General features: G+C 42.4%; 1 protein-coding gene across 2 annotated transcripts in view; it reads right to left on the reverse strand.

Annotated features, from left to right (window-relative positions):
• extl3.S (exostosin like glycosyltransferase 3 S homeolog) overlaps window positions 1-11,224 on the reverse strand; it is a 43,818-nt gene extending 32,594 nt beyond the window's left edge. Inside the window, exons 1-2 of one of the 2 annotated variants that reach the window (XM_018264416.2) lie at window positions 11,068-11,224; window positions 4,380-6,961 (exon numbers count right to left, since the gene is read on the reverse strand). In XM_018264416.2, coding sequence (XP_018119905.1) covers window positions 4,380-6,527 — 2,148 coding nt within the window. In that variant the 5' untranslated portion in view covers window positions 6,528-6,961; window positions 11,068-11,224. The remainder of the gene's footprint in view (window positions 1-4,379; window positions 6,962-11,067) is intronic. The other variant, XM_018264417.2, reaches the window with a different exon arrangement.
• Window positions 11,225-11,920: the final 696 nt, after the last annotated feature.

Raw genomic sequence — 11,920 nt, forward strand, 5'->3', positions numbered from 1 at the left:
CAAGCTGAAACTTTAGCCTCATGCAATAAGTTCACTATATAAAATATGCCATTTTTAGCCACGTTAATTGTTTTAGAAAAGGACAAAGCTCACTAATTATGGAGAAATAAACAAAGAAAAGACGGCACACCATTATAATGAAGTGGGGGTTCGAGGTATGCATGGCATATTCCACCAATTTTTTTTTTAATTTTTGCAGCCTGTTTTAACTGAAACCACCAGACAAGGATACACTGCTGGGTTCAGATGCTTCTCCTACACCTAAAAAAATGGTGGAGAATGCGCCATATGTTATAACACTGAACAGGCAGTGTCTAATACCATGGCCTTGACCCAACATTCAAAAGTCTACAATCATACAAATATCTAGTAGTGCATTTCGACTATAGATTGGAAAATGTTTTTAAATTGCAACTATACCTCTACTGACCTTAAGTTCAACAGAGAAGAATTTGTCCCCCAGAACAATGCCAAGCACATTTCTAGTAGCACAATATATTAGAGACTCTAACCTGACCAGTCAGATGATAGATGGATATATACATGCAAAACAAGGCAGGTTACGCCATACACAGATTGTACAGGTGTAAAGGTTATTTACAAGGAACACATGCAAATACAGCAATTTATTACATAAAATAACCTTGGCTAGGCCGGGGAATTTGCCTCTGCAGCGATAAAATCAACTGCCACCACGGATATGCTCGAGAGTGAAATTCCAACCCCTATTATATGTGCACTAATGGAATTTCACTAGTAGCACCTATTGCAGAAAACTTAATCACTTACTGCTTTGCCCAAAATTTGTGCACCTTTTACTCATTGTCGGCTAACCCCCTATCTTAGTGAACTGTCTCCTGAACCACTCACTCAGCAGCCAGTTTGTAGCAAGCCTTAAAGGGCAACTGAGAATAAAATCTGCCAAATTGCAGTTGATTAGAAATATGCTCCAGAAGTACGGTTTGTTTGTTTTCCGGAAACCTCTTATCCAGAAAGTTCCGAATTACAGAATTATTATTATTAACATGTATTTATATAGCACCAACATATTGCACTGTAAAGTAAATGTGATTATACAACTACATCACATGAATTACATACATAGAATATATGGAGTAACAAACATCACAATCAATACAGATACAAAAAGGTGAGGAAGGCCCTATACATAGGCATACAGTCTAAAGGGAAGGGAGTAATACACAAGGTGTGGGAGTGGGCAAGATCGAATTAAGTGGGTGAGAAATGTGGTATTGTATGTGGTGTTGCGTTTGGTAGTTAAGCAGAGTGAGGGGAGGCTTCTCGAAAGAAGTGCGTTTTCAGAGATTTCTTGAAAGCAGAAAGGTTGGGAGAAAGTCGGACAGACCGTGGGAGAGCGTTCCAGAGGAGGGGTGCAGCCCTTGCAAAGTCTTGAATGCGAGCATGTGAGGAGGTAATGAGAGAAGAGTTGAGGAGCAGGTCAGTAGAGGAGCGTAGTAAGCGAGTGGGTGAGTATATAGAGATGAGTTCAGAGATGTAGGGTGGGGCAGAGTTATGAAGTGCTTTGAAAGTCAGTGTTATTAATTTGAATTGGATTCTGAAAGGTAATGGAAGCCAGTGCAGGGATTGACAGAATGGCGAGGCAGAGGAGGAGCGGTTGGTGAGGTGTATGAGCCTCGCAGCAGTGTTCATTATGGACTGGAGAGGTGAGTCTCAGGAGGGGAAGGCCAATTAAAAGAGAGTTACAGTAGTCTAGATGTGATATGATGAGAGAGTGAATAAGAATTTTGGCAGCGTCTTGGGTGATAAATGATGGTATTTTGGATATGTTCCTTAGGTGGAAGTGACATAATTTAATAAGTGACTGGATATGAGGAGAGAATGACAGGGCAGAATCTAGGATAACCCCAAGGCACCGGGCCTGGGGAGAGGGGGTGATAGTGGAATTGCTAACTATGATGGATACTTCGGGGATGCTACTGGTGTTAGTTGGAGGAAAGAGAACCATTTCGGTTTTAGAGAGGTTTAATTTAAGGTAGCGTTGCGACATCCAGGTAAAGATAGCGGACAGGCAGGAGGAGACGCGAGTTAGGAGTTCTGGGTTGAGATCAGGAGATGAGAGATAGATCTGAGTATCGTCAGCAAAGAGGTGGTAGTGGAAACCATACGAATTTATTAATTTGCCAAGGGAGGAAGTATAGAAGGAGAATAGTAATGGTCCCAGGACAGAGCCTTGAGGAATTCCAACAGAAAGAGGTAGGGGAGAAGATTATACTCCATTGTAGGAGACACTGAAGGAACGATTGGTGATGTAAGAAGAGAACCAGGACAGGGCTGTGTCACGAAGGCCAAGTGACTGGAGGGACTGGAGGAGGAGAGGGTGATCTACAGTGTCAAATGCGGCTGAGAGATCAAGTAGTATTAGTAGTGAGAAGTGATTGTTGGCTTTAGCAGTTAAAAGGTCATTAGTTAGTCGAGTCAGGGCAGTTTCCGTGGAGTGTTGTGGCTTAAAACCAGATTGTAGGGGGTCCAGCAGGTTATTGTCAACATAAATCATCTGAGATGAACGGCCAATAATGAAATGGCTGACAAACGTCTGAACTTATGTGACCTCCAGGCTAGACAAGTTAAAGCAGTAGCCCCACCCACAGCCTGCAACATGGCTGCACACATGTGACTAACCCAGTGTTAAAGGACATTTCCATTTTCTTGTATTGGGCCAATTCATTGAGTTACAGGAGCGTCCATGTTGGAATGCTGCACGTAGCATGTTATACACAACAGCAGGAGAATAAAAGAGAGGGAGAAACCAGCCAAGGCATCAGGGCCTTGAAGCAACTGTACACATATAACTTGTTAGCCAACGAAGAGAACATATTGACTCGTATACTCCACTCCAGCATTAAAAATAAAGGCAACCTGGGAATCCGTTCCCAGAAATGCTACTGATGTCGAAGTTTAAATGAAATGTTTACTTTTGCCCAGAATGCACCAGGGTAACGTCAAACCTTCAGAATTGTAAATAATAAGGCGATTTCCTAGAGAAATGAATAATGTAATACAAGCACAGACCGCAGGGAAGGGGGGAAAACTTGTATCGTATTGCAAAATTGATGGGAGAGCTGAATCAACTCCATTCGGGCCAATATTTACCAAGAATAATATAGGAGGCATTGGTCAATGTCAACAGGGCAGAAATAGACCCTCTGGGCAAATCGAGACATGTTCCTGGAGACCCAAGCAGTGATTCTATCAGTTTCTGAGCTGTTATTCACAAAATATCAACATGCTCAGCATAAAATCCTTAGCAAAGAGTCCTATATGAATATGTACAGATACAGACTGTGAATGTTCACCGTGGTTGGTGTTGCTGCCTCACACTTCTGAGGATGTAGGTTTGAATTTGACCATGGACTATGACAGTATAGGTAACCCTATACTGTCATAGTCCTTGTACTAAGCACAATTCAGCAGAAACAGTCCCATAAGTTTGCTCATAGTCTGTACAGAGAGATCCCATTAAACTATGGCAGCATAGGTATTCCCCTGTACTAAGCACAATTCAGCAGGAACAGTCCCCTAAGTTTGCTCATAGTCTGTACAGAGTGATCCCATAAAACTATGGCAGCATAGATATTCAGCAAGAACAGTCCCCTAAATTTACTCATAGTCTGTACAGAGAGATATCATAAAACTATAGCAGCATAGGTATTCCCCTGTACTAAGCACAATTCAGCAGGAACAGCCCCCTAAGTTTGCTCATAGTCTGTACAGAGAGATCCCATAAAACTATGGCAGCATAGGTATTCCCTGTACTAAGCACAATTCAGCAGGAACAGTCCCTAAGTTTGCTCATAGTCTGTACAGAGAGATCACATAAAACTATGGCAGCATAGCTATTCCCTGTACTAAGCACAATTCAGCAGGAACAGTCCCCTATGTTTGCTCATAGTCTGTACAGAGAGATCCCATAAAACTATGGCAGCATAGGTATACCCCTGTACTAAGCACAATTCAGCAGGAACAGCCCCCTAAAATTGCTCATAGCCTGTACAGAGAGATTCTATAAAACATAGTTTAGCAGTGCAGCCTCCAACATTTGCTCACAGCCTGTACATGCTATTGAAATGCTCTCACTTTTACATTTTGAGCTCATAACATTTCTGGAAAAAACTGCAGATGATATTTAGAAAATTCAATTTCATTCATTTTATTCCACAGAAACACCTAACCGTGTTCCATCTACGTGATCTTTACTAAATGTCAAGTGCAGAGCACTTATTGAAAGCCAATAAACATGATCATATTAGGAAAGCTCAACAACAACATACATAGAGTACCTGCACCCAATCTGAATTTGATGGTTTTGATGCAATAAGCAAAAAAAAATCAAGACTTACCACAATAGGTACCCCGATATCTGGCCACAACAAATCTTCAGATGGCAGCTTGGGAGAATTCCATACCACTACTACTTTATTTAAGTAAGGTAGCCCATTCAACCTTTCCAAAGAGTTCATTAACACTTCCTCTCGTTCGTACGTTAACATTACCACCGTGAATTGCTCTCGAGGCACGTTCCCTCCAAGGGCCGCTTGGAACTCTTTTCCTGAACCACCAGCTCCACCTCCAATTGGCCGAAAACCAGTACCGGAACCAAGAAATTTTGCTTCAGAAGGTAAGAGAGGATCAAAGGGCGTGTGTGGAAATAAATGAAAAGGACCGGGGGCTGTATTCCAGTTGCGGTAGATATCTGCTGCAGTTAGTGTGAAGTTTCTGAGATACTTAGGAGATGCATAAGGAGGCTCGGTTTCAACGGGCCCCAGATCTAGGTCTCCGTTGTCTGCCATGTTGGGATCAGTGCCTGCAGCTTTACCAGATCGATGAGGAATCTCTACTGCTGGTTCATCTTTAATGGGAGCAGCAGGGATTTGTATTCTAGTCCTAATGGTCGCTAAAATAGTATTAAATACTGTATCAGATGTAGAAAAGTACGTCTCCCACAAGAAACGGCCTTGTCTCCTCAGCGAGAGGAGGTCATTGTCAGATAAACTTCTTAACAGAAAGTGGACTTCGGTTACACGTGGTTTTGGTAGTATTAACACTGCCTCGTTCCACCGAATGGTATCGTGATACGGTAGTTGAACTTGTTCTCCAAGGATAACGGGAATGGCTCCTACCTCCAGAGCTTCAAAAAGCCTCATGGCACTGCCAGCAGATATAAGTAGCTGTGAATCTCCTGGCGTAATAATCAGTGCAAATGTAGATTGCTTCAGTAGCTCTAACCTGTCTTCCCTCTCCCCACACAAAGCCCACTCAGTGGGCAGACTTGGCTTTGCCTGATTTTTACAAGTGAACTCAACCATGACAAAATCCAACTTACTGTCCTGGACAGCCTTAAGGGTAGTAATGATACGGTCATCGTAGTCCGCTGGTGCATTGCCTTCGATTTCTTCTTCAAACGACCTGGCCTCTTGCAGACTAGAATGCAACGACTCAATCTTTTCTCCCTGAAAGCTGAATAGGTACTTACGTTTCACCGGCACCTGAGGTGGAATTTCCAAGAAGTTCGGTTCAGACATTGCATGGACTAATGGTGACACCACAATGTCAAACCCAGGCCTGTACTGTAAGTCATAAAACGTTGACTGAGCAATCATCGCACGCCCCGTGCTGACATTATAAAGATAATTTTGGGTTTCGGATTTTCTAGACAAGTTTATAATAAGATGGTTGTGACCGTCAGTCCTCCAATATGGCAAAGAGTGCAACTGTTCCTCCAGTTCAGTAGGTTTTGGCATCACTGGCTCCTGCATTTCCCCCATTAAGACTACATATATACAAGCAGTATTTGCATTCTCAGTCACATAAACATTATTTCGGACACTCGCCTCCAAGGCTTGCTTGATTAACGGATCTATAAGGTTCCCAAAAGGATATTTATCACTGTTGTAGACAAATACAGGGAACCCAGAAGTAAGGGGGCACCGTGAGTAGTCAAAACAATTGTGTAGCCCGCAGTTCCTTTTGGACTTTGGCAATGGTATATTGATATCATCTGTTTCTGGCAACAGCCGGATTGGCAACGAAAGCTTTGGCTGATTTTGTGCCATCAGTTCCTTATATGAATGTTCCGTTTGCCTGATGACATTTTTGAGCTGCAGAAGGTCCTGCTTAGCATTCTCTATGTTTTTTTTACAAGCTTCAATTTTAAGGTTTAATTTAGCAATTTCGCTATTAAGTTCCTGACGCTTGGCTTCGAGCTGGAGGAGCTCTTCACTTACAGATTCTCTGATTCGACACAAATCCTGGACATGCTTCACTTCACAAAGTTCATTCACGGTTCGTGGGCCAAAGATTCTCCTATCTGGATCATTTGCATCATCGATGGTGGTGAGGTAATAGTGGGCGATCAAGGGGAAGAACACGAGTATGATGAACAATGTGAAGCTGAGCCAAGAGAGCCTGATTCGACTGGACCAACGTAGCATCCATGGCTGACCTCCGTTCCCCAATCCCCCATTTCGCAGCATGGTATAGCCACTCATGAGTCTAGGAGTGATGCCAGACAATCACGTTGGATCAGTAGCCATGCCCAAGGAATTTTGCAGCAGCAATCTTTTTGAAAGAATTACTTTATTTGTAGAAGAAAGAGCCAATAAAATGGAAATTTCATTTTCTCTTTGCAAAAAGCAGACACGTAACGACAGCTGTCCTCCAAAGAACCAAAAGTGAACCCTGGCCTCCAGTCCTTATCCAACACCGTTTTATCCAACATTTAATATATGCGTTGACGGGTTATGTTGATGGAGTGCAAAAGAGCCAACCTGGAACTGGGGGACTTCTCTTCACTGGGCTTGACATTATCAAGTCTGTGCGTGTCAGTTAATAATGTAATTAATATCCATGATGACAAGTAAAACGGAAAGAGGTAAAATAGACTCCTTCATGTCAGCCTTACGTGACCCTTCAGCTTTCAGATCTACAGAAAAGAAAAACACCAAGAGGATATTAAAGCAGCCAGACATCTGTTACTCAGACTCTTGCCTTAAAGGGATTCTGTCATGATTTTTATGGTGCAGGTTTTATTTCTAAATTACATTGTTTACACTGCAAATAATTCACTCTACCATGTAACATTTAATTCTTAACTCAACAAATGTATTTTTTTAGTTGTAATATTGGTGTGTAGGTGCATCTCAGGCCATTTTGCCTGGTCATGTGCTTTCAGAAAGAGCCAGTGCTGCGTTATGGAACTGCTTTCTGGCAGGCTGTTTTCTCCTACTCAATGTAACTGAAGGTGTTGCAGTGGGACTTGGATTTTTACTATTTAGTGCTGTTCTTATATCTAACAGGGAGCTGTTATCTGGTTACTTTCCCATTGTTCTGCTGGGGGGGGGAGGCGGGTGATATCACTCCAACTTGCAGTGCAGCAGTAAAGAGTGACTGAAGTGACTGGGGGCACCTGGGAAACTCAAAATATGCCTAGCCCCATGTCAGATTTCAAAATTAAATATAAAAATATCAGTTTGCTCTTTTGCAAAACAGATTTAAGTGCAGAAGTTTGCTGGAGCAGCACTATTAACTGATGCATTTTGATTAAAAAAAAATATGACAAAGTGTCCCTTTAAGTACAAAGAGCCAAAATGTAAAACAAATAAGAGCATAACCCTGGAATATCAGACTCACAGATGTTTGGTTGAATAGAACTAAAGCCCTGAAGCAGATATGTCAGACTTGCGTGCCTAAAGTCACTTGGAATGTCAACGGGAGACTTACATAGCAGCTAAACGTGCATGTGGTTAAAATTAACTTGACACGTTCCAAAGCCTAATCCTATTTTAAAGCAGAATTAAAATGTGAAAAAAAGTAGTAATGGTTAGAAATACTGTATATGCTGAAAATACTGTATCAGCCACATATCTGCCATGAACCATGCTTTCAACGTTGTCCACAGCAGCTTGTCATCTTGTGAGGCCATCTTTTGTGTGCCAGTGGCACTGCACATGCTCAGCGTGCTCTAGGCTGCAGTTGAGAATCTTTAGGGGCTATGGGTGGACATGGGCAGATACAGAAGCCACTGGGGGCAAGTTTAGAGGCACGGAGCTTTACTTTTGGCCTTGGACTGGTACAGATGCCCAAAACCTACAGTGTAGCATTTCTAGCCTAATTATTTGTTAAACGTTAGTTCTCCTTTAAAGCTGAACTATATATGAAAACAGTCTTCCCATTCTGAATCTGTCCTTTCTCATAACTTCTATGGGTATAGCAATTGTGAATATCAAAGGAATATTGACCCTCCTTTTCATTAATGGGGACATAAATTATATGCTCCCCACAGCCCCACTGTAGAATGTTATTTTAAGCAACCAATCCTAGCGTTCCATTAACCTTAGCCCATTCCATATTTTACAGCCCATATTGCAGTCCACTAAAAAAATCATATAAACATTAAATAAACCCAACAGGCTGGTTTTGCCTCCAATAAGGATTTATTATATCTTAGTTGGGATCAAGTACAAGTTACTGTTTTAATATTACACAGAAAAAGGAAATAATTTTAAAAATTTTTGGATTATTTGATTATAATGGAGTCTATCGGAGATGGCCTTTCCGTAATTCGGAGCTTTCTGGATAACGGGTTTACAGATAACGGATCCCATGCCTGTAATACAGTCCTATATAGAGTATATAAATTCAATGTTATTGTCACATAAAAAATATTCAATGAGGAACATGGAGATGCTCATGCACAGGTTATATTGTGCCAACATTACCCTGTAATTCTATTATGCTGAGGTTTTCTGATCAGTGTTGACAGTATTTCTGGCATTTAATATAATATCACTGACTGTAGGAGAGGAGCACAGTACAATGCGTCTGACATTTACAGTACGGAAAAGTTCAACTACATTCAAGCACACAAGAAATAAAACCATAAATCAAACCATAAGGTAATGTGAATTTAAGTCACCCCCCCCACCCACGTGGAGGAGTACAATGTCAGTATCCAGTACATGATGTGGCAGGGGGTCAGGGCTAAGGGGAGACAGTAGAGCGGTACTACTAAGTAATAATAGTAGTAGTAGTACAGTAATACTGGGGTCGCACAAGACTCGGTTGAATTGAGTTAGTATAGGAGCTCGTGCCCATGTCACACCGGCCCGGGACTAGCGACAGACAGACAGATAGATAGCCATAGACATATAGATATATAGATAGGTGATAGATTGATGATAGATAGATATATAGATAGATGATATATAGATAATAGATAAATAGATGACAGGTAAATAGATAGAGAGATACATAGATGATAAATAGATAATAGAGAGATAGATAGAGAGATAGATATAGATGATAGAGAGAGAGATACGATAGTGTGGGCAGAAGTTGTGGGTTACTGTACTGCCAGTCTCACTGTCACATACAGACACAGTCACGGACAGACACAGAGAAAGACAGACGCACAGTCACACAGATACAGTCATGCACAGACACATACAGACAACAGTCACACACAGACAACAGTCACAGTCACATACAGACAACAGTAACACACAGTCACATACAGACAACAGTCACACAAATACACAGTCACACACAGACAACAGCCACACACATACAACAGTAACACATAGCCAACAATCACACACAGACACACATACACAACAGTCACACACAGACAACAGTCACACACAAACAGTAACACGCAGACACAGCCACACATAGACAGCAGTCACACACAGACTCACACAGACACAGTCACACACAGACAAAGAAAGACAGTCACGCACAGAAATAGACAAACACAGTCACACAGTCAGTCACATACAGACAATAGTCACACACAGACAACAGTCACACACAGACACAGCCAACAGTCACACACAGACTCACAGACACAGTCACACAGTCAGTCACACAGACACAATCACATATAGGCAACAGTCAGTCAGACACAGTCACAGTAAGACAGTCACGCACAGACACCAGTCACACACAAACAGTAATACACAGACAACAGTCACACACACAGACACACACACAGACACAGTCACACACAAACAACAGTCACACACAGACAACAATCACACACAGACACAGTCACACACAGTCACATACAGACAACAGTTACACACAGTCACACAGTCAGTCACACAGTCAGTCACATATAGACACAGTCACACACAGCCACACACAGAAAACAATCACACACAGTCAGTCACACACAGACACACAGTCAGTCACAGTCACACACAGACAGAATCACATATAGACAACAGTCACAGTCAGTCACACACAGACGCAGTCACAAAGAGTCAGACACAGTCACATACAGACAACAGTAACACACTCACATACAGATAACAGTCACACAAATACACAGTCACACAAATACACAGTCACACACAGACACACAGTCACGGACAGACACAGATAAACACAGTCACACAGTCAGTCACATACAGACAACAGTAACACACAGACACAGCCAACAGTCACACACAGACACAGTCACACAGTCAGTCACACAGACACAATCACATATAGGCAACAGTCACACACAGACACAAACAGTCAGAAACAGTCACAGTAAGACACGGTCACGCAGACACAATCACATATAGGCAACAGTCAGTCAGACACAGTAAGACACAGTCATGCACAGACACCAGTCACACACAAACAGTCACACACAGTCACATATAGACACAGTCACACACACAGTCAGACAACAATCACACACAGACACAGTCACACACAGACAGAATCAAATATAGACAACAGTCACACAGTCAGTCACACACAGACAACAGTCACACAGTCAGTCACAATCACATATAGACAACAGTCACACACAGACACAGTCACATCTCCTGTCACTGGCAGAACAACTTCTCTCACTCTCTGGACCCGCAGTCTCGCCCGTTCTACCCAGGTCACCGGATCAGTCTCATTATCATTCTCTCCAGTCCCAGTCGGCGGTGTCTCTCAGCCCTGCTCCAGTCACACACATCACCTCACACACTGATCCCGCTATACATATGTCCCTTGCAATTGCCTCACTTTATCCCTCCCACTTACCGAACCTTCTCAGAGCTGCGCCGCTCCTTCTCCGTCTTTCACCTGAGACCGCTGCCTGTGCGAGATTCCACCGCGCGCCCAAACCTCGCGAGACTCTCGCGCTTTCCCCCCCTCCCCGTGCCTTCGCACCGCCCACTCCCGCGTCCCCCAGACAGAGGCGTGAGCGAGCACGCGGGAGGCACAGCGAAGAGACACGTTGGTTCCCTACAGACGCATCCGCCGTTACTATGGAGACTGTGCACGTGACTTTCAGCTCAGTGAGTGCGAGGACGAGCTGGGGAGGAATTTTTCACCTAATTCTCGGCTATAAACTTATCTGCTCTCTTCTACATTTGTACCGTTTTATATTGGGACATATCACTGCAATAAAACAACATATATATGTATTTATACTGATTTCTGCTGTGTGTGTATAGTGTGTGTGTGTGTCTGTATGTATATATATAATACACAAAAGCCATGAATATCCTGTAAATTATATCCTTATAAACGGTGAGTTCTGATGTCATCAGTTATAAACGGTGAGTTCTGATGTCATTTCAGTCACATGACTCACTGAAATTTGTGTATTATAATAAATAAAGTACCCCCAGTTGTAAAATATGAGGATATTAGAAGTTACCTCGGAGTTCCATGACCTGTATAACTCGGCCTTCGGCCTCGTGTTTTTATATGGTCATGAAACTCCTCGGTAACTTATAATATCCTTATATTTTACAAGAGGGGCTACTTTATTCACTATATACAGTATGTATAGTGTGTGTATAGTACAGTGTGTGTGAGTGATGGGTGGGTGATCCTGACCAATATCTAGTCCATAGTTAACAGTCAGTTAAGAACTAATTATTCTGTT

Source organism: Xenopus laevis, chromosome 5S (genome assembly GCF_017654675.1).
Source record: "Xenopus laevis strain J_2021 chromosome 5S, Xenopus_laevis_v10.1, whole genome shotgun sequence".
Taxonomy (NCBI): Eukaryota; Metazoa; Chordata; class Amphibia; order Anura; family Pipidae; genus Xenopus; species Xenopus laevis.